The 24252-nt window shown below is 47.7% G+C and overlaps 1 protein-coding gene across 1 annotated transcript in view; it reads left to right on the top strand.

The window, feature by feature from the left end:
- LOC123765695 (protein PALS1) overlaps positions 1-24252 on the top strand; it is a 368225-nt gene that overhangs the window by 248658 nt on the left and 95315 nt on the right. Inside the window, exon 7 of the mRNA XM_069336852.1 lies at positions 23960-23989. Coding sequence (XP_069192953.1) covers positions 23960-23989 — 30 coding nt within the window. The remainder of the gene's footprint in view (positions 1-23959; positions 23990-24252) is intronic.

Raw genomic sequence — 24252 nt, 5'->3', positions numbered from 1 at the left:
GCAAGCATAAGAAATATTGCCGGAACAACCGTGGACATTTTCAAGAGGAAACTAGATTTATTCCTCCAAGGAGTGCCGGACCAACCGGGCTGTGGTGGAGTATGTGGGCCTGCGGGCCGCTCCAAGCAACAGCCTGGTGGACCAAACTCTCACAAGTCGAGCCTGGCCTCGGGCCGGGCTTGGGGAGTAGAAGAACTCCCAGAACCCCATCAACCAGGTATCAACCAGGTGTTGTACTAAACGGGAAGTGAGAAGTCTGCACGTTGTGATGATGTGTCTGCCGGTCTGCTGGCACAGGTCTGCCAGGCATATCACCTTGGTGGTGTGCTGCTCGAGGTGTAGGTGAGGACTGAATCTCAGTCTCTCCCTCCAGGAGCAGCACACGTGTCCAGGAAGATGCAACGAAGAGGTTTATTTGAAATCAGAATATTCCAAATACTTTGTTGGTTTATTGACGCGTCGATGCGAGCTCTTTCTTTGTCACCCATTTCCCGACTGTTATTTGGGAAGGGGGGGGGGGGGAAGGGGGAATGACACGGATGAAGGTAGTTATAAACATGCAGGTGATGAGTCACAATAACATGGCTCAAGTAAGCTGACCAGACCACACACTAGAAGGTGAAGGGACGACGACCTTTCGGTCCGCCCTGGACCATTCTCAAGTCGATTGTCTAAACATTGTCGATAGTTATAAACATGTGGAATATAGCGGGTTATGCCGTCTGCCTTGCTGACCCGGTGTGTCAACATTCCCCACTATGTTGCTTTACTCATCCTCCCCATCCCCGTCTTTCTCACAAGAGTAGCGCGCGTTATTTATTTTAACTGTCCGTGGAAGGTCAGTCAGTCAGTCAGTAGCAGCCGGTTGTGGTGGTGGGTGAGGCTCCAGGCCCAGGCTTGGTGGGTGGAACTCCCAGAGGATTCCAGGTACCAGGTGTCGAGTGCAGGTGTCCTAGTAGTGTCACCCACACGGGCGCCCGTGTCACCCCACACTAGCGTGAGCGACACACTCCCTCCTGACCTCACTCCCACATGCTGCCTCTTCCCCCCCCTTCCCTTCAGGTCGTCAACCCCTCCCCGTGCGGGGGCTGGTGTTGGTCTGGTGGGGGGGGGGGGTAATCACTCTGGGCTGACCACCGTCAGTGCTTGTAGTCTCTCGGTTCTGTATTTCGAATATAAATTCGGTCTTGGGTTGAAATCCTATCAACATAAGGGTGGTTATTATGGCCACCACAATAGCCTGCTGACCAACCAGCAAGTACACGTTAGCCCTGAACATAGTCCAGGACTAAAGGAGACTTACAGTACTGTATATACACAGACGAAGTTGCATCTCTGTGTGTGTGTGTGTGTGTGTGTGTGTGTGTGTGTGTGTGTGTGTGCGCGCACCGATTGATGGGAAAGTGAGTGAATGTGGCTATGGAGAGAGTGAGGGGTGGCGGTGGCGGCGCGGTGTCACAGCTGTTGTGATAACGGAGCAGGTGGGGTGAGGGTGATGTGATGGTGGGGTGAGGGCGGGCAGGTGGGGTGATGGTGGGGTTAGGGCGGAGGGTACAGGTCACTTACCTACCAGTGACTTGGGGGAGGTGTCGAGGTGTAACTCGGTCAAGGTGGAGGACGATGCTGGGGTTGAGGTAAATTCGATCACACAAACGACTGGAAAAGACTTTGACGTTCTTTGTAATGATAGTTTAGGGAGAAACAACCTAGTTAAGAAAACCCAAGACTTCGTTTTCACCACAGAAGAATAAACTGGTAGGTAGGAAAAAACGTTTTTTTCCACACAAGCGGTTAGTGAGTAAAGCCATCATAATAACGTTTGTTTCACAATTCCGAAATTTTTCAAATTTTCCGTTATTAGGGACAGGAAACATGTAATTAGGGTACAAAACGCATTCAAATCTGCCCATAGTAGGAAAGCAACATGTAAAGGATTTTGGAATAATAATGTCTGACGACCTAACGTTTAGGGAGCATAACCAAGCAAATATTGCGACAGCCAGAAAAATGACAGGATGGATTACGAGAACTTTCAAATCCAGGGATCCCATCACAATGTTTGTACTATACAAATCACTTGTGTTGTCCCGTCTTGAGTACTGCTCAGTACTCGCTTCCCCCTTCAGAGCAGGAGAGATTGCTGAAATAGAAGGAATACAGAAAACTTAGACGCAATAAAGCACCTAAATTATTGGGATCGTCTCAAAGCTCTTCAAATGTACTCACTAGAAAGAAGACGAGAGAGATCAAATAATATACACCTGGAAGATACTGGAGGGCCAAGTACCAAATCTACACAGTAAAATAACAACATACTGGAGTGAACGATATGGAAGAAAATGCAGAATAGAACCAGTGAAGAGCAGAGGTGCCATAGGCACAATCAGAGAACACTGTATAAACATCAGAGGTCCGCGGCTGTATCCAACGTCCTCCCAGCGAGCATCAGAAATATTGCCGAAACAACCGTGGACATCTTCAAGAGAAAACTAGATTGTTTCCTCCAAGGAGTGCCGGACCAACCGGGCTGTGGTGGGTATGTGGGCCTGCGGGCCGCTCCAAGCATCAGCCTAGTGGACCAAGCTCTCACAAGTCAAGCTTGGCTTTGGGCCGGGCTTGGGGAGTAGAAGAACTCCCAGAACCCCATCAACCAGGTATCAACCAGGGTTATCGAGGTGCCATTATAGGCTTCCCCCAGGGTGCATCCCGCAAAAATTTCCCTTTGAGGTCATTTCCATCATCTATCATTTCAAGGTTGCACGCTTCCCCAGCGATTATAGCCGGGGTTCGAACCCTCTGGACCGTGTACTACCAACACCATTCGCACTGTTTAATCAATCCTACTGCACTCGCGAATTAAGCTGGTTCGGTAACCAGTTGTGGTACAAGAAGCACCCAAAGGGCGCGCGCTCTTGACCGGGTCAAGAGGACGGAGGTGAGCACGTCTGGCCTCCACCACGTCAGCCTTGATACTGAGTGTATTAATGTATTGCGAGGCATCAGTGGAGGGGCGCCGAGGGGCCCAGAGACACGTCAAGATCTTGCACGACCAAAGACCTGTTGTTGTTTTTAGATTCAGCTACTTAGAACAAGAGTTCCAAAGTAACGCACGGGCTACGATGAGCCCGTAGCGGACTTAGCTGGCACAGGAGCGGGACTGTAACTCCGACCAAAGACCACATTCAGTCCAAACATCTACCACCTACGGGGCTACTCATGCCCGTACCACCTCTTGTGGTGACTTGAGCTTCATCAATCAGTCATCAGTGGAAGGGGGCGGGGGGTAGGGCAAGTGTGTCGCCGCGTCATCTACGCTTTCGTAACCACACGCAAATTTCTCCTGTGTTGAACCCGAAAGAATTCCCGTCGCTCTGGCTTGCGTAACAAGTGGGTTATTCTTCCAAATGATATTTTCGTATTTAGCTAAAATTATTTAGTTAAATTTAACATGCCTCGTTTATACTTTGTTGCCATCCCTGCGCACCCCCCCCCCCTCTTATTTTCCTTCCTTTTTTGCCTCCGTTATTTACCCAGGAGTGGACGTTTTCTGACAAGTTCAAGTATGTTTATTGAGACAAGAAATACATCTCTAAGGGATGGAGTAGCTTAGGCTATTTCTACTCCCCGTTTTCTAACTCCTGTTAGCAGTCTTAGAGCTTATCTTCCCATAGTTTATGGGGGAAGGAACTAACTAAGGAACTAACTAAGGAACTAACAGGAGCAAGCGCCAAGCCATTCGACTATATAACACTGGGAAGGGGTCAGGATAAGGTTTTGAGATGGGACGGGGGGAAGGAATGGTGTCCAACCTCTTGTGGACGGTCGGGGATTGAACGCCGACCTGCATGAATAACTGGTTAGTTTATGGTGCTACTAGTATTTCCTTGACACATGACCTTTCAGTTTACAGTCGGGTCCCAAAAATTCCGTTATTTATTGCTAGGTGAACAGTGGTATCAGGTAAAAGGTAGCGTTGCCCAAAGGCTTTCGTCCTGTAACGGGGATCGAATCCGCGATCATCGACTAAGTGGATGACGTTAACAGCTACACCGTACACAAACCCCAGTCTCCCCGACCTGCATGTCTCGCTTCATGCAGGTCGGCGTTCAATCCCGGACCGTCCAAGTGGTTGGGGCACCATTCCTTCCCCCCGTCCCATCCCAAATCCTTATCCTGACCCCTTCCCAGTGCAATATAGTCGTAATGGCTTGGCGCTTTCCCCTCCTGATAGTTCCCTTCCCCTCTCTCTCCCCCGTTTCTCTCTCCCTCTCTCTCCCCCTCACCCTTCCTCTCCCCCTCCCTCCCTCACCCTTCCTCTCCCTCACCCTTCCTGCCCCCCTCCTACCCAGCCCCTGCTAGTGGTGGCCGAGCTATTAACAGGATGATGAGCAATCAGTGTAGAGACTCCGCCCATTACATGACCCAAGACAGTTTACAGAGCAAACACGACCAACAGCGGTAATGGAGGAGGTGAAGAAGGCGCCGCTCACCGCCTCAAGTGTCTCCCCCCCCCTTCCCTCATCTTCCTCCCCCCCCCCTCCTACCTGCCCCCTCATCCACGTTCCTCCCTCCCTCTCATATCTACCTATCCCTCCCCCCCCCTCTCCCATATCTACCTTCCTCCCCTCTCTCGACTTTCCTCCCCTCTCTCGACTTTCCTCGCCCCGTTCTCCGTTAATTTATTCCTCTATGAAAGGAGCAAAGGGTCTTGTTCACCTGGTCAAATTATCATTAGTTACGCTGAGTGTACTCCTATCATTGATGTGTGTGCCAGCAAGAGAAAGCTCTTCTAGCATGATAGGTCGGCCAACCCGCAACTAAGTTATCGGTTAACTAAAGGCCGCGCACAATCAACCAGTTAGGTAGCATGCGGAAGCCAATCGGCTGTCGAGCCATCAAGCTATCCAGCCAGTCAACTAACGAGGTATAGCAGGTAGCCAAAGATTGATAAAGATTAAGCCACCCAAGAGGTGGCACGGGCATGAATAGCCCGTAAGTGGTGGCCCTTTTGAGCCATTACTAGTGTCAACTCTTGATACTGGAGATCTGTGGAGGTGCAACTGCACCCTGCGTGACGGGAGATGTCTCCCCCCGTCAGGTAGCCAAGGGGCACTCAACCAGATATCCCCCAGGGGTCAACTAATCATTAAGCTAGTGATTTTGTTCCCATCCAGCTAGCTAGGAGGTAGGCAGGCAAAGGCTACCAACCATCCAAGGGGCAAAATGGAGTGGCCAGAGCCGCCCAGAGGGCTGTGGGGATGTAGCAAGCAAGGCATCGTACCGAGGGGCTAGCCAGGCAGTAAGCATCCCAACTAGCCAGTGGTTAGAGCTAACCAGTCCACAAACCAGGGTCAGTCCCAGCACCTACACACAGGCTAACAGCCAGCCTTGGGACAGGGCCACACTCTGCTTATTATGTAAATGCATCAAGGTGAATATTCGAAGAGGAATATGAATTTGCATTCGAATTGCAAATTGAGTGGTGTCAAGGGCGAATCTGTTTTGCAAATAGTGTGCATAGTTACTGCATGCGCGTGCAGGATGGTCTTGCATTGCGTATATTGAGTGTACATAGACGTATGCGTAACTTGCGAGTGCGAGCGTGCTTGTCTTGTGATCTGGCGAGCATGTGTTATCCCGGGTGACACGATCCATTTTTGGTCACAGGTGATACGCCTCCAGTATTTATTGGGGTTGTTGACGCAGTTTTAAGGCTTGTCCGTCTATAGCCTACGTACCGCTGCCGCCCCGTGTGTCGGCTGGTCCCCTGGTGCCACCAGCCCAAGTACAGGACGACAATTGAGGGTTGTGAGAGGCCAGGAAGAGTAAGTGGGATTACTAGGGATGTGGAACAATGCACTTACGAAAGAGAACGTCGAAGAGAGAGACACAGTTGCATAGAAGTGGGTTATATCATTAGCTGCGGTTTGAAGGAATAGGGACTAAGACAAAGGATCATAGTACCATAGCAGAATTATAATGAGAGAATATAATGATAGAAGTTAGAGAGCTGCAAGCAGAGTAACTTCGCTAGGAAGGCGGGTTAAAAAAAAAAATAAGAAAATAACTACGAGAAACTGAAGGACATTAGGACTTCAAAGCAAAACCTGTCAGGAGTGATGAACTCTACTTGCAAACCTTGAGGAATGTCATTTACTTAGTCATAGAACCTCGAGAAGAATATTCGTGTGTTACAGGGCAGATTGAAAGCAGTATAAGAAAAAATGATGACTGCAAATATTGAAGCAAGGGCAACAGAGGAGGGGAATCAAACCACATAGTGGATGAGAAACCCAGCCGGTCCTGAAAGGCACGAGACATAAGGTAGAGAAGTAGACATCTGTGGTAATCTAAAATGAAAAAGACCCAAGGGGGAAGACGTGGTAAGAGAGAAGAGTGAGAAACCGAAAAGATATGATATAAATTATCACTAAAATATTGTCAATAATGGCAACCCGAAGAATAAAATTTCCCTGTTGGCTAAGTAGATGTAACAATAATTTGAATTGACCATTGAAGGTGATCTTCAAGAACAGAAATCCGTGAAATTTATTGTGGAGGAACTGGTGATTTCGAGATAATGAAGAGTACATTAACAAAGACTTATCTGAGGAGGACCTGAGGAAGAGAAATAAACAATCTGGTAATAAGAGCATGTAAATAATGCAAGAAGACCAAGAAACGACATAGTGCACAAGAAGCAGCAATACAGGCAGCAGAGTGCACATTGCAATATTTGTAATCCTAACCTGTCAAGACATCGACCTAAAGGAGCAGCTCAGAGATGCACCCTTCTTAACACTCCCCCCCCCCCCCCCCACATCTCCCATCGGGATTGGCCTTTGAGGAAAGGGAACCACCCACTACAAGTTCAAGTATGTTTATTGAGATAAGCAATAAATACATCTCAAAGGGATAGAGTAGCTTAGGCTATTTCTACCCCCCTCCACCCACTACACCCCCGAGGCGGAGTGCACATACCATCTTGCAGTTGCACGTGTCGTTTCATACACTAAAAGAAAAGCAAAATACCGACCTAGTATACATATTCTTGGGTGCGAACATTTTGGCAGGTACGATAATGATGCATTAGCACACAAATCAACCTGAAATTAACCGCGTCGAGAGGGATCTCTTTAAATTCCTAAAAAAAACCAAGAGACCGAAATTTAAGTAAAATAATAAACCTCTGTCATGCAACCTCAGGGTACGATATTCTACCTTAAACTTGTTCTCAAAATTGGTACTTAAAAAAATAGTGGAATATCCTTTGCGGGCGGAAGTGGACTAGTTTCAAGACGAGGATCCACGGAGGACACAGGACAAAACTCAAATGTGAACCAAGTTATGCAGTTGACACTGTTATGACACATACCAGGTCCACCCCCCAGACTGGACACACGCCAGACTGGACCACTTAAGTCACCACCTCTGGACTATAGCCTGGCAGCAGCGCTGACCTATAGTGTGCACGCGGAATGATGTAGCGTGAACGTTCCTGATGTGGTGTAAACATCAGAGGGCCGCAACTCGCACTTCATCAGCTGAGTGCTGCGGTCAATCTTCCCGGAGATATATGTGTGTGTGTGTGCAGAATAACCACATGTGAAAAATAGAAAATGCTTAACGCGTTTTCGGCTAATTCGCCTTCATCAGAGCAAAGTAGAATCGGTGTTTTTGTGATCATTGTTGCATATATATATATGTGTGTGTGTGTGTGTGTGTGTGTGTGTGTGTGTGTGTGTGTGTGTGTGTGTGTGTGTGTGTGTGTGTGTGTGTGTGTGTGTGTGTGCGTGTGTGCGTGTGCGTGTGCGCACTAGCCTAATTGTGCCTGTGGGGGTTGATGAGCTACGCCTTTACGTGTCCCGCATGTTTTGTAAACTAGAGTTTTTACAACTCTGGTTTAGAGGAGGCCTAGGAGGCCTGGTCGACGACCGGGCCGCGGGGACACTAAGCCCCGGAAGCACCTCAAGGTAACCTCAAGGTAGAAAAAAAAATCTTTGCCCCCAGGACTGAAGTTAACATTTTAATTCGAGTCAAGATGATGTACAAACTTAAATTTTAACCCCAATGACATAGCGGGAGCTAACACATCATTTATTACTTCATTTATTAATCCTTAACCTTTTGTGTAGGGTAAAGTAACATTAATCCTAAGTAAGCCCCTTAATTATCTTTAAAGGTCCACCGTTGTGGCCCTTAAGTGTGAATGTCACTAAGCCTCATTGAGTCAAAAGGTCAGTTTCTTCAGTTTTATAACTACTTTCACTTTCTGTTGAGAAATTGACGTCTTGTGGCAATAATTATTATTGGTATTCAAAGCAACAGAGTGGAGAATAATCGCAGACTTACTCTTAATCTTACGAGTAATGAATAATTACAGTAAAGAGTAATTTTACTGTTCTTAATCGCAGTTTTTGTTGGGGCATTTTCCGAAGGTCAACGAATTTGACTGTTTTTGAGGTTTGTACTAGGGTGGAGCGCTTAGAATTTGTATTTGTTAATTGTGGTGTAAATTCCAGGTGGATGCGACTCCATATGTGGAGGATTGTTTTTTTTTTGTTTTTTTCTACCACAAACGTGGCCACACATTTACAATGCTAACCAGCATATATACATTTTCTTCTGTCCTCCATAGACAGGGTTAGAGATCAGTTAAACATATAGTTCAGGGGGGAGGATTGTTGAGTGGGATAGTTGTCAGTATCAGGTGTGGGGAAAGGATCTCTCGGGTGCGTCAGGTGTGTGTGTGGGGGGGGGGGGGAATCTCTCAGGAAGATGCTGAAGGATCAGGTTCCAAACCTGCACAATGAAATTACAACGTACTGGAGTGAGAGAGATGTGACAGGGAAGCGTAAATCATTAAAAAGTCTGGCTGCCATAAACACACACTTAAGAGAACAGTGTAAATAAACATCAGAGGTCCACGACTCTTCGGATCTTCTGCCGCCAATTGTAAGATGTGTCGCTGGAACAACAACTGTGGATGAGCTGTAGGGAACTGGATAAGTAAGGCGTTCTGAGGAGTGGATTGAATAGACGGAACGGGGGATAAGAGAGGGGGTGAAGGAGGAGACGAGAGGAGAGTCAGGTTGTGGGGTCCAGGCGACTTGCTGAGGGGCGGGAGGCGGTGGCAGCGTGCAGAGAAAGTGGTAGTGCCCCGCTGCCCACCACACGGGTTATGGGTAGTGCCACGCTGCCCGCGCACACAACCACACGGGTTATGGGTAGTGCCGCGCTGCCCACGCCACAACCACACGGGTTATGGGTAGTGCCGCGCTGCCCACGCACACAACCACACGGGTTATGGGTAGTGCCAGCGCTGCCCACGCAACAACCACACGGGTTATGGGTAGTGCCGCGCTGCCCACCACACAACCACACGGGTTATGGGTAGTGCCACGCTGCCCACCACACAACCACACGGGTTATGGGTAGTGCCGCGCTGCCCACCACACAACCACACGGGTTATGGGTAGTGCCGCGCTGCCCACCACACAACCACACGGGTTATGGGTAGTGCCGTGCTGCCCACCACACAACCACACGGGTTATGGGTAGTGCCGTGCTGCCCACCACACAACCACACGGGTTATGGGTAGTGCCGTGCTGCCCACCACACAACCACACGGGTTATGGGTAGTGCCGCGCTGCCCACCACACAACCACACGGGTTATGGGTAGTGCCCCGCTGCCCACGCCACAACCACACGGGTTATGGGTAGTGCCGCGCTGCCCACGCAACAACCACACGGGTTATGGGTAGTGCCGCGCTGCCCACCACACAACCACACGGGTTATGGGTAGTGCCGCGCTGCCCACGCAACAACCACACGGGTTATGGGTAGTGCCGTGCTGCCCACCACACAACCACACGGGTTATGGGTAGTGCCGCGCTGCCCACGCCACAACCACACGGGTTATGGGTAGTGCCGTGCTGCCCACCACACAACCACACGGGTTATGGGTAGTGCCGTGCTGCCCACGCAACAACCACACGGGTTATGGGTAGTGCCGCGCTGCCCACCACACAACCACACGGGTTATGGGTAGTGCCGCGCTGCCCACCACACAACCACACGGGTTATGGGTAGTGCCGCGCTGCCCACCACACAACCACACGGGTTATGGGTAGTGCCGCGCTGCCCACGCAACAACCACACGGGTTATGGATAACGGTTATAATGGGTATCTTGGAGGAAGGTTGAATGATTATAATGTTTCTAATTATATTGATTAGGGTGGTAGTGTAGTAGAGTATAATATTAATGCGAGCACCAGTATGTTGGGTGATGACCATGGCCCTCCCAGGTGCCTAGGGAAGCTTTACGTGGCCCTCGGAGGTGCCAGAGGGCTCCTGCAGTATGTTGTTGTTGTTGTTAAAGATTTAGCTACTCAGGACGAAGTGTCCATGTAGCACGGGCTATGGTGAGCCCGTAATACAAATCCTGCAGTAACTGGGGCATGAACTTGTTCCTTCACCTGTACCTCTCCATCTTCTTCTTCCCCCCCCCCCGTCCCCCTAATCCCCTCCTCACTCCCCTGCGCCGCTTTAGGAGCACGTCATAAAACTCCTAACTAAGCAACGCTGGTTCCCTCATGAACAAATCCACAAGGGCCGTGACGAGGATTCGAACCAACGTCCGAGAGCATCCCAGACGCTGCCTTAATCGAATCCAAACCCCCTTGTGGATTTGTTCATTTGAGGCATCACGCAATTGTGATTTCTGTTTGTAACTGGTTCCCTCATGTTCTCAGAGCAGCTGTGGGCCTCAAGACAGGCTGTAAACAGGCCAATATGAGGTCCTGCCTGATTTGGAATTGGCCTCTTGTCAGAAGCCTTGCTCTCAGTCTGATGTATGAACTGCAGCCGGGATGTGGTTGAAATGGGGGGCCTGTGAGCCGCTCCAAGCAACAGCCTGGTGGACCAAACTCTCAACAGTCGAGGCTGGCCTCGGGCCGGGCTAAGGGAGTAGGAGGACTCCCAGAACTCTATCAAGCAGGTATCAAGCAGGCAGCCTGGTGGATCAGATATCATTTGAAGTTGGTTTATAATGTTCTCTTTTTGAGCATCGTGAGAGATCGGCTATTTATACCCCATTTATGTTTAAGAGCAAGTGTTGAAAAGTCTTGGTCTTCTTGATGTTGCTTGAATTCTCTCGTCGAAAAATAGGCTTTTCGACGGGCCTTTTTTTTTTTTTTTTTTTTTTTTTTTTTTTTTTTTTTTTTTTTTTTTTTTTTTTTTTTTTTTGTCGAGCATTGACTCTTGGATCCCGCTTTTCGAGCATCGGTTGTTTACAGCAATGACTCCTGTCCCATTTCCCTATCATACCTGGTTTTGTGTGTGTGGGTAGGTAGGTAGGTAGGTTAGAGGTTCTGAATCATTATTACAATTGCCTGAACAGTTGAATAAATAGTTAAAATTGTCAAGAGCAGGAGTGATGGGGGGGGGGGAGGGGAGTAAGGAAGGACACATTATATTAGATACACTGACGGTGGGAAGGGGGGGGGGGCGAGGGACGTGCAAAGGAAGTGACTGGAAAATTAGACTCGATATTTCATTCGCCTCTGCTCTAGGAGACTCGAACCGACGACACAATGCGTGTGTGATTCCGAAGCTCTATCGTAGCTCTATAATAATGTTTATTTCCACGGAGGTGTGGATGACAATGTACTGACACGGTAGACTAGCACAAGAAGCCAAGTAGCACGCCCAGAGGAAACTGTGTTAGTAATAATTATTGAAACATTATTGTTCTTACCATATCTCACTACTGGTTTTTGGCTATTGAAATTGAAATAAGTTTGAGGTAAACTACACACAAAGGGATGAGGTAGCTCAAGCTATTCTCACCCCGTTCAGTACATCGTGTTAATACATACATAGACACACATCACAAACAATAAACATATTACCAAACATTCTGAGAGATAAAGGCTACTTGAATTCCACTACTCCTGTTTCACTTGGCCCCTTGGGGGGCCTGATAGCCTGGTGGATAGCGCACAGGGCTCGCAATTCTGTGGCGCGGGTTCGATTCCCGCACCAGGCAGAAACAAATGGGCAAAGTTTCCTTCACCCTGAATGCCCCTGTTACCTAGCAGTAAATAGGTACCTGGGAGTTAGTCAGCTGTCACGGGTTGCTTCCTGGGGTGTGTGTGTGTGTATGGTGTGGGGAAAAAAAAGTACTTAGTAAACAGTTGCTTGACAGTTTGAGAGGCGGGCCGAAAGAGCAAAGCTCAACCCCCGCAAACACAACTAGGTGAATACACTAGGCGAGTACTATTTGTATTCTGCAACGTGGGTCCCACTGGTCGTAAGTCACTACTGTGAACAGTGGCAGGTTCAGAGTAGTGTAGCAGTCCCCGTGGCGCAGTGGTAAGACACTCGTCTGGGGCTTTACGCGCGCTTTGGCCTAAGTTCGTATCCTAGCTGGAGAAGATTGACTGGGCGCCCATCCTTAGCTGTAGCCTCTGTTCACCCAGCAGTGAATGGGTACCTGGTTGTTGAACGATTTGGCGGGTCGTATTTCGGAGAAAATTAGGATTAAGGACTTGCCCGAAACGCTACGCGTGCTGGTGGCTGTACAAGAATGTAAGAACTCTTGTATGTATGTGTGTGTATGTATGTATATATATATATAATAAAATCAGTCTGGTGTTGACAAAGGCTTTAACAAAGCCGAAACGTTCACCTCATTTCATATTTCTCTGTGGATTTTCCGCATAATAAAATAAATATGTATATATGTGTTATCACAAGGAGCATTACTTTAATCGACCTCAGGCGAGTGGAAGAAACTGGTTGAGAAATGAAGATGGATGCTAAGACCCCAAGATTAGTGGCGGCCACTTGGTGGATTGGCTCGAGTTATCTTCCCTCGAGATATGCGATCACTTAGTCGATTGGCTTAAGTTTCCTCCGCCTGAGAGTAAACTGTACGCCAGGCTTGGGGGGAGTAGAACTCTCGCAACAGACTCCAGGTAAACTCCAGTTAAAAATCTAGGCACCTCAGCAAGCTGATGGGATACTCCTAGTAGTGTTTCTAACCCTACCCCAGACAACCTCAAAGCAAGCGCTGAACAAATTAACAATCTTAGAATGTCAGCCTAATGTTTGAGAGCACAAGAAAGTAAATTTTTGGGTAATATAATCGGGTAGACCCGTAACGGGTATACTCGTAATAGGGTAATTGAGGGTATACCCCGTAATCGGGTAAATCAGGTGATGAGAACCTTCCAAACAAGGGATGGCCACACCTGACAGCTGAGTGGACAGCGCTCGGAAGTCGTAGTCCTGAGGTTCCGGGTTCGATCCCCGGTGGAGGCGGAAATAAATGGCCAGATTTTTTTTTTAACCTTGACGCTCCTGTTCACCTAGCAATAAATAGGTACCTGGGAGTTAGACAGCTGCTACGGGCTGCTTCCTGGGGGGTGTAACAAAAATTGAGGCCTGGTCGAGGACCGGGCCGCGGGGACGCTAAGTCCCGAAATCATCTCGAGATAACGTCAAGATAACCAATGATGGTACTCATTAGTGCTCTGGTGCTCTCGTGTGTGAAACGTTGCTCCGTCCTCGTATCCACTTCAAATGACAGTCGAGATAGTTAAACATGTATATACAGTGATTCTTGCCCCGCATTCAACCAGGAAAACACTTGAATAGATTTATATAAAGCATCAAAATTGTACATCACTGCCACGACCTCGTTTCTTGCAGGGTCGGCGTTCTATTCCCCGACTTTCAAAAAATGGTTGGACACACCTGCCTATAGACAAGATTTATACTATACACAGAGAGGATACTGGAAGGACAGATTCCGAACTTGCACAATAAAATGTCAACGTCCAGGAGTGAGAGACGAGGCAGAAGGTGTAGAATAATCCCAGGGAAGGGTAGAGGGAGCGGGACCTGTGAGCAGAGAACACAAATATGAATATCAAAGGCCAGCGATCTTCAGCATTTAGACAAGTTACTGCGGGAAATACCGGGCAGCGGAGGCCCGGAGTGGCGGTGTGGAACCGCCAGCCACAGCTACAGACATTTACCGATCACAAAGGCTGGCAGAACCGAGAGAACGAAGACTATGGAAACCCGCCACGAGAACGTATATAAGCACCATCACCATCTTCAACCACGGACCATTGGTCACCATTTGGTCCGGGAGACATCTCCCGTGACGCAGGGTGCAGTCGCACCTCCACAGATCTCCAGTATCAGCTCTTGATACCGGTAATGGCTCAAAAGGGCCACCACTTACGGGCTATTCATGCCCGTGCCACCTTTTGGGTGGCTTAATCTTCATCAATCAGTCAATCAGGAACAAGAGGAGATTCAGCACCGCTCCTGTGCCAGGTGAGTTACGGGCTCACCAGAGCCCGTGCTACTTGGAACTTGTTCCAAGTAGCTGAATTTATAACAGCAACAGGAACAAGACTTAGTAGGCTGGGTATGAACCTCACTCCCCCGTAGACACTGGCAAGTGCTGATAGGCAAGTAGTCAGAGTATTGGCTTCACCCACACCACCGCCGCGTTCTCCAGCTTACTGCAAAAAGCAACGGATGAGCATGTTGTTGTTGTTATAGTCAGCTACTCGGAACAAAACGTTCCAAGTAGCACGGGCTATGGTGAGCCCGTAGTGGACTTACCTGGCACAGGAGCGGGGCTGTATGCAACGGATGATGATTTGATAAAGATTAAGCCACTCAAAAGGTGGCCCTCTTGAGCCATTACCAATATCAATAGATGACACTGGAGACCTGTGGAGGTGCGACTGCACCCTGCGTGACGGGAGATGTCCCCCGTCGCAACGGATGAGCAATTGTTCGTCCTCTACAGACGCCAGCACGCTGGACTGCTCCAAAGAAAACGGCCGCGTGCGAATCAGTAAAGAGAATGAACATGGCTGACGTAGATATTTTCCGGTTACTTGGCTGTTTCTGACAATTCGCGAATACAGTACAACTATAAACAAATTAACTTGTTAGTTGTTGTGATAAGCAAAAGCTTAATATAATATTGTATTATCATGAGCACCAAGCTAAGAATATGTAAACTAGAGGTTCGTAGCGGCCGTACGGGAAGCCTTTTCTTCTTAACGAGCCGAGCTTCTGGCTGGCCTCGCGAGTAAACATTGAAGACAGGAAGAAGAAAAGGCTTCCCGTGCGGCGGCTCGCTCGAGCAACACCCAGCGGTAAACACACAGGAAGTCTGAGCCTGCCGCTGCCACCTCCCGCTATCCAGACACCATCTTAAGGAGAGGCAACAACCTTTTCAACCGCCGCATGTAGCCAGACCGGAGAGGAAATAAGCCGTTGCATATACTACATACACCCGAGAGACGATGAAATGCATCTATTTTCACTCAGTCTCGCTTCATGCAGGTCGGCGCTCAATCCCCGACCGTCCAAGTGGTCAAGTACCATTCCTTTCTCCCCCGTCCCATCCCAAATCCTTATCTTGACCCCTTCCAAGTGCTATAAAGTCTTAATTATTAAGCCTTGGCACTTAACGATGATGATGATGATGATGATAATTGACAAATAGAGAAACGGACAGCAATTACACCACAAACCCAACATGGAGGGTTTGTGTGGCAGCTGCTTTAACTCACCTCGGAAGTGTATTGTAGGGATTGTATGTAACATTTGTAACCCAAGATTTCACCCGAGTTGTACAGACTTAACCTATACATTATACAGACAGACAAGGTACCTACTGGATCAGTAGGTACCTGATCAGGAGGATCAGTAGGATCAGTAGTAGGTCACAATGATAGACTGATATGGGAAAACCTCACCAAACTAGTGAATGCCATTCCTGAAGCACATAGGCTACCATTCACACAAAAGCTACCAGAAATATATACAGAATGTCAAAACAGCAACGAAGACTGAGCACAACCCAGCGACTGAGAGATTAGAGAGCCACATTAGCACTGTGGAAGGACATGGTGTCGAGGTACAAGAATGTAACAAGAATGGTACAGGAATGTAACATTCTTTACAAGAATGTAATTACTATGCTATGTATCCTCACAATCCCAATGTACCTTCTTGTATATATAAAATAAATAAATAAAGTACACCAAAACGACGGCAGTATTGAAGAGGGAGGGAATTATCGGGGGGAAAGCGCCAAGCCATTACGACTATATAGCACTGGGAACGGGTCAGGATAAGGATGTGGGATGGGACGGGGGGTAAAGGAATGGTGCCCAACCACTTGTGGACAGTCGGGGATTGAGCGCCGACCTGCATGACGTGAGACCATCGCTCTACCGTCCAGCTCACGTGGTTGGGCGGCAATATTGAAGAGCAAACCGGTAATATGAACAATGAGAGTAAAAATGAGAAAGATGAGAAAGAATGCGGAAACGAAAAAGTTAGGGCCAAAACACTGCCCAAAACAGAGGTGATAAACACGGGTATAAACACCCAGAATAAAATCACAATGAAAATATTTGCAAATATTATTCAAAAGGCAACACATAGAAATCACAATAACGTGATGCATCAAATGAACATTCATTTGACCATGTCAAATGTTTCAACTCTTTTGACCAATGTCGTAGCTCAGTCGATTAAGGCAGCGTCTGGGATGCTCTTGGATGAAGGTTCGAATCCTTGTCACGGCCCTTGTGGATTTGTTGATTGATTGATGAACATTAAGCCACCCAAGAGGTGGCACAGGCATGAATAGCCCGTAAACTATCGACTTGAGAATGGCTCAGGACGACCGAAACGTCGTCGTCCCTTCACCTTCTAGTGTGTGGTCTGGTCAACATGGATTTGTTCTTTCAGGGAAGCACTTTAAGTCGTGTACTGTGCTACCGCCATCCCCAACTCTTGGGGAAGGGAGGAGAGGTTACTTAAGGTGCTACCGTACACAAGGGTTGCAGTCTCGGCTCGTTCGCTCTGCGTTACTCACGCCTTCTTTACTAAACGGTCCGCCCTCTTCTACTTAACGGAATTACAACATGGATCCTGTTCCAGCATCGTCAGCAAAGCTCCCCAAGGTCCATTTAACCAGTGCGTATGGCTCTACCATCCCGTCCATCTTCACGTCGTTCGACAGCCCCATGAGATCTCAATCTACGATCGACCCCATCTACCTTTCCTTCTTCTCGCGGTAATGTTAACTGTTTCTAGTTAGTGTTATCTCAAGACTGCATTGTTGTTGTAGATACAGCTACTCGGAACCAGTTCCAAGTAGCACGGGCTATGGCGAGCCCGTAGTGGACTTACCTGGCACAGGAGCGGTTCGTCAGGACAGCATATTTTGAACCGTTAAATCCCAATCTATGTGCTGGCATAGACCAGTTTCCTTATTTAGTACTGGTGTGGTATGGTAGACTATGCTATCAGTGTGTAACTGCGTTTTCTCCCGCTCCTCACACGAGCAAGGCACCGCTCCAGTGCCAGGTAAGTCAGCTACGGGCTCACCATAGCCCGTGCTACTTGTCCCGCTCCTGTGCCAGGTAAGGTACGGGCTCACCATAGCCCGTGCTACTTGCCCCGCTCCTGTGCCAGGTAAGGTACGGGCTCACCATAGCCCGTGCTACTTGGTACTTGTTCGGAGTAGCTGAATCTATAACAACAACCGCTCCTTTCATGGCAGTGTTGGTTGTTTCTGAGGCAATGTATCGCTTCCTTGGATGTCATATCTCCAGAATATTTAGTTAATATTATTACGTTCGCCGTCGTCCCCGCACAGTTATTATTATGTATCTTAAGAAGTTTTAATTATTTATTTATTTCGTGTTGACTACGGGTTTGATCGTTGTCGCGGCGGCGGCTAGTTTAATGTGCACCCCATAAACATCCTGTGAGCGGTAGCGCAAAAAAGGATTACAGAGGGCACAAAAGGTCTTTTTCAGACCTCAACGGTGGTGATTACATAAACATTTTCATCTATCATTCACACTATATAGTTATAATGTCAGTTACATAGAATATTTTATTTCAATTGCTATATATTTTATAGTTAATCATTATATATTACTAGTATGTTTCACCACTAATAATACACAGAGATCACACTAAGGTGAGGCACAAATCCTGAGTTGTGCCTCGGAGAGGCTACGGGATCCAGTAAGTTCAGTAGAACTTCGGTTTCAACTCTTTTTACCCTGATTAAGGCAGTGTCTGTGATGCTCCCGGACGCAGGTTCGAATCCTCGTCACGGCCCTTGTGGATTTGTTCACTAATACTTAATTTTTTGAACTATGGAGACATTAGTCACTACAGAGTCAAAGGGAAGCTGCTGATTATTTTAGTATTGACAATACACTACTTGCTTCTTAATGTTGTTGTTGTTGTTAAAGATTTAGCTATTCAGGACGGAGTGTCCATGTAGCACGGGCTATGGTGAGCCCGTAATTGAGTTTGGTTATACATAACCTTTTTCCTGTGATGTTGTTTCTTAATCTGTGTCGTTTATCTACTGGAAACGAAATAGGGATATAGAGCAGATTGATTGATAAAGATTAAGCCACTCAAAAGGTGGCACGGGCATGAATAGCCTGTAAGTGGTGGCCCTTTAGAGCCATTACCAGTATCAAGAGATACTGGGGAGATCTGTGGAGGATACAGAGCAAGGATTTCAGGTATTTTATCCTTAGTGATAAGATGGTTTGCCATTTTACTGAACGAGTTGTTAGTCTAGTGGGTTCCAGTATCTCACGTCGGATTAGTGTTTAATGATCATTTTAACTTGTATTAATGATTCTTCCCTACTTTAGCTCAGAGAGGATTAAATCGTTAGTTCCGCTGCCTAGCGTTAAGCTTTTCGCTGAGGTTTCATTTCATCGGAATTCTATCCCAAATTACACTAAATCTCTTCCTCCCTCTTTATCGGAATCTGGTGCGGCGCCATATTCGTAAATAAGGCGTGATAACAAATTATCACTTGGGAACAAATCCACAAGGGCCGTGACGAGGATTCGAACCTATGTCCGAGAGCATCCCAGACGCTGCCTTAATCAACTGAGCTATCATTTTATCATTTGGGGAACTGAGGGGGAATAATGAACCCTATGGTGCGATAGGGTTTTATCTTGTTCTCTCAACGGTTGAATTGCCTTGATATCGGTCCATGTTGCTCAGGTTAGTGTGTCTTTTGTTTCCTGACGATTTAATTGGTTAATACTGTCATGTTTGCTAGACGCCTGTCACTCTGCAGGCTTGTGTTGTTATCCTCGCTTCCCCGATTGATTGATGATTGATGAAGATTAAGCCATCCAAAAGGTGGTACGGGCATGAATAGCCCGTAAGTGGGGGGGGGGGGGCCGTTTTGAACCATTACCAGTATCATTAGCTGATACTGGGGATCTGTGGAGGTGGGACTGCACCCTGCGTGACGGGAGATGTCTCCCGTGTCGCTTCCCCGACGTTGTTGTTATAGATTCAGCTACTCGGAACAAGTTCCAAGTAGCACGGGCTATGGTGAGCCTGCAACTTACCTGGCACAGGAGCGGGGCAAGTAGCACGGGCTATGGCGAGCCCGTAACTTACCTGGCACAGGAGCGGGGCAAGTAGCACGGGCTATGGCGAGCCTGTTCCCCGACGATTTAGTTGCTCTTACATTTCATCATGTTGCTAGGTGCCTGGGGCCTGACAGCTGAGTGAACCGCGCTTCGCATTCGCAGTCCTGAGGTTCCGGGTTCGATCCCCGGTGGAGGCGGAAACTAATGGACAGTTTCATTCACCCTGAAGCTCCTGTTCTCCTAGCAGTAAAAAGGTACCTGGGAGTTTGACAGCTGCCACGGGCTGCTTCCTGGGGGATGTGTAACAAAAAGGAGGCCTGGTCGACGACCGGGCCGCGGGGATGCTAAGCCCCGAAATCATCTCAAGATAACCTCAAGATAAGTAGCTGTGACCCTCTCCCCCTTTCACAGGCTTTAAACACACTCCCAAGAAGTGCCGGATCAACCAGGTTGTAGTGGATATGTGGGCCTGCGGGCCGCTCCAAGCAACAGCCTGTTGGACCAAGTTATCACAAGTCGAGCCTGGCCTCAGGCCGGGCTCGGGGAGAAGAACCCCTAGAACCCTCTCCAGGTGTGCTTCAGGTGTGGTTATAGACATCTATAGCATTTCTATAGCAGGCTATAATCAGTTCTACAATGAATTCCAAGTTGTTGTTGTTAAAGATTCGCTACTTGGAACAAACAATTCCAAGTAGCACGGGCTACTGGTGAGCCCGTAGATACTAAATTCCAAGACCAAGATAAGTGTCTTAACATGATTGTGAATTTTGACACCAACGTTAATAATTGCGTTGTATCCGTGTTTAGCTTCAGACATTAATGTCACGAATTGTGAAGTGCACATTTGACTGTAACTATAATTGTGTTGCCGGCAGCAGACGCCGGGTGATGGTCACTATCGGGGTGAATGGTTGCTAGGTGGTTGTTGTTATAGATTCAGCTACTCTGAACAAGTTCCAAGTAGCACGGCCTATGGTGAGCCCGTAGCGGACTTACCTGGCACTGGAGCGGTGCCCTGCTCTGGTTGCTACGGGACTCCAGGTAGCCATATTGACGACAGTTTGTTTACACCAGGAGGCGGGACCAAAGAGCCAAAGCTCAACCCCCCGCAAGCACAACTAAGTGGGTACCAGGCTACCCATACGTCGGCACCTCCATATAAGGCACTTTAATCTAGTCAGTCAAGCTGGGATCAAAGAGATTCAGCTCCTTGATTCATAAACAATTATAGAGTTATAGTTGTGGCTGGACAGAACAGGTGTGTACCTTAGTTGTGGCTGGACAGAACAGGTGTGTACCTTAGTTGTGGCTGGACAGAACAGGTGTGTACCTTAGTTGTGGCTGGACAGAACAGGTGTGTACCTTAGTTGTGGCTGGTCAGAACAGGTGTGTACCTTAGTTGTGGCTGGTCAGAACAGGTGTACCTTAGTTGTGACTGGACAGAACAGGTGTACCTTAGTTGTGACTGGTCAGAACAGGTGTACCTTAGTTGTGACTGGTCAGAACAGGTGTACCTTAGTTGTGACTGGTCAGAACAGGTGTACCTTAGTTGTGACTGGTCAGAACAGGTGTACCTTAGTTGTGACTGGTCAGAACAGGTGTACCTTAGTTGTGGCTGGTCAGAACAGGTGTGTACCTTAGTTGTGGCTGGACAGAACAGGTGTGTACCTTAGTTGTGGCTGGACAGAACAGGTGTGTACCTTAGTTGTGGCTGGTCAGAACAGGTGTACCTTAGTTGTGGCTGGACAGAACAGGTGTATACTTCTGTACAAATAAAAAAAAACGACAATTCTCTCTCGTTTATCTTTGCAGAGACGGCTGAGGTTAGGTCCTGAGATGCCTGATGTAGAGTTAAGAATATTTTGTTGTTCTTAGCGGTTCAGATAATAGTCATCAGCATAGATAATGTTTTCATTGGGTTTCTTTTTAGGCACGGTTTAGCAGAGTTTTAGTGTATTTATTAAGGCAGGGCTGAGGACACACCTGCCTGTAGGGGGTGCTGAGTTCAAAGTGTCTTGCTACATTGGTGTTGGTGGTCCCCTGGTGTTGGTGGCCCCCCTGGTGTTGGTGGCCCCCCTGGTGTTGGTGGCCCCCCTGGTGTTGGTGGTCCCCTGGTGTTGGTGCCCCTGGCGACAATACACACGGCTTCCTGTTGGATAAGAAACCTGTGATCCAGCGAAGAAACCAGCAACCAGAATGACATGTCGGTTTGTCTACCAAAGCTTATCTGGAGACGCAGGAAGGTGGAATATGATGACTTCCCAGCGTCAGGAGAGACGACGATTTGCACCGTTATCTTGTAAAGTTATGCTAAGCAGATATTTAAAGCAACCTGTTCAGTCTGCTGTGCAGTTTACTCTTGCGCTGTGCTCCATGTGGTACAGATTGCGAAACTGCTCAGTGTCTTAAGGGCTGGGTTACGCTAGGCACATGGACTGGGGGTGCATAGGTGGGTGCTCGGCCCCCACCATTACAGCAGTGGCAGGTTTTAAAGGCGTTGGTGTTATAAGCGCTGAGCAGCCGAGAATTGTGCTGATCTCTCTGGTTTGATGTTCCGGATAGGGTGTACTCGCCTAATTGTACTCGTCTAATTGTGCTTGCAGGGGTTGAGCCTCGGATCTTTGCTTCCGCCTCTCGACTGTCAATCAACTGCTGTACAGATTCCTGAGCCTACTGGGCTCTATCATATCTACATTTGAAACTGTGTATGGAGTCTGCCTCCACCACATCACTGCCTAATGTATTCCATTTACTAACTACTGACACTGAAAAAGTTTTCTAAAGTCTGTGGCTCATTTGGGTACTCGGTTTCCTCCCGTGCTAGAGTTTGTCTTTGTCCACCCTGTCAATTCTCCTGAGAATTTTGTAGGTGATTATCATGTCTCCCCTTACTCATTTGTCTTCCAGGGACGTGAGTTTGCAGCCTCTTCAGCATTTCCTCATATCTCATACCTCAGTTTCTGGACGAGCCTGGTGGCATACCGCTGAATCTTCTCTAACTTTGTCTTGTGTTTAACTAGGTATGGACTCCAAGCTGGAGCTGCATATTCCAGGATTGGTCTGACATAAATGGTATACAGGGTCCTGAATGATTCCTTACACAAGTTTCTAAAGGCAGTTCTTAGTTGGCCAACCTAGCATATGCCGCTGATGATATCCCTTTGATGTGGGCCTCTGGGGACAGGTTAGGTGTGATAATGAACCGAAACTGTGTGTACGTACTCGTCTAGTTGTGCTTACGGGAGTTGAGCTCTGGCTCTTTGGTCCCGCCTCTCAACCGTCAATCATCTGTTAATTATTATTATTATTATATATTTATCCCCAAAATATGGTTGTTGGTTGATAAAGTACAGTTCGTGCCAAAGGTTTCCAGCAAGGACAACATTGCCCGGCCATAGTTGTTTTTTTATATATTATTTTCTACCACAGACGTGGCCAGACATTCACAATGCTAATCAGCATATATATACATTTTCTTCTGTCCTCCATGGAGAGGGTGAGAGATCTGTTTAAACATACAGTTCAGTAATTTATTGAACAAATCAACCACAGAAGGTTGATTTGATACGGTGACAAGGTGATTGTAGTTCTTATAAAATGCTAATGTAACCTACAGACATAGATACATAAAAACAGTTTTACGTCTTTCCTACATAACACAGTAATGACAGGTGACTGTTCCAGGAGACTAGAACCCAACCACTTGGGCTGGACGGTAGAGGGACGGCCTCGTTTCATGCAGGTCGGCGTTCAATCCCCGACCGTCCAAGTGGTTGGGCATTATTCCTTTACCCTCCGTCCCGTCCTAAATCCTTATCCTGACCCCTTCAGAGTGCTAGTGGACCAAACCCTCACAAGTCAAGCCTGGCCTCGGACCGGGCTTGGGGAGTAGAAGAACTCTCAGAACCCCATCAACCAGGTATCAACCAGGGGCCAGATTCACGAAAGCACTTACGCAAGCACTTACGAACCTATACATCTTTTCTCAATCTTTGGCGGCTTTGTTTACAATTATTAAACAGTTAATGAGCTCGGAAGCAACAGGAGGCTGTTTATAACAATAACAACAGTTGATTGGGAAGTTTTCACGCTTGTAAACTGTTTAATAAATGTAACCAAAGCCGTCGAAGATTGCGGAAAGATGTATACGTTCGTAAGTGCTTGCGTAAGTACTTTCGTGAATCTGGCCCCAGGTATCAAGCTATATAGTCGTAATGGCTTGGCGCTTTACCCTGAACACTCCCTCCCTGTCAGGAGACCAGAAATTGAAATAAGTTTATTGAGGTAAAATAGACACAAAGGGATGAGGTAGCTCAAGCTATTCTCACCCCGGTAGAGCACCCAACCATTTGGAATATTTCAGTCTGTTTATGCTCACGCTCTTAACAAATACACTGTGTGTCATTTAGTCTTGCTGCCTTTATGTATTGTGGTCTAGTTCAACGTCTAATGTTGTCCTCTTGTCTTACAGGTGTGTGTTGGCACGCAGTCTTTCCTCAGGGTAAGACAACATTGTTTTGTGGGTGTGTGTGTGGGGGTGGGGGGTGGTGTGGTGTGTGTGTGCGGTGTGTGTGGTGTGTGTGTATGTGTGGTGTGTGTGTATGTGTGGTGTGTGTGGTGTGTGTGTATGTGCGGTGTGTGTGCTGTGTGTGTGTGTGTGTGTGGTGTGTGTGTGTGTGGGGGGGGAGTGGATTGGTTGGTTGATATTCTCTTAAGATAACATTTACCAACGGGGGTTTAAAGAGGTATAGTGTCTGAAAGAAA

Source organism: Procambarus clarkii, chromosome 37, assembly GCF_040958095.1.
Source record: "Procambarus clarkii isolate CNS0578487 chromosome 37, FALCON_Pclarkii_2.0, whole genome shotgun sequence".
In the NCBI taxonomy this organism is placed as follows: domain Eukaryota; kingdom Metazoa; phylum Arthropoda; class Malacostraca; order Decapoda; family Cambaridae; genus Procambarus; species Procambarus clarkii.
The sequence above is the reverse complement of the archived record's forward strand: the minus strand, read 5'-3'. Positions and strand labels throughout refer to the sequence as shown.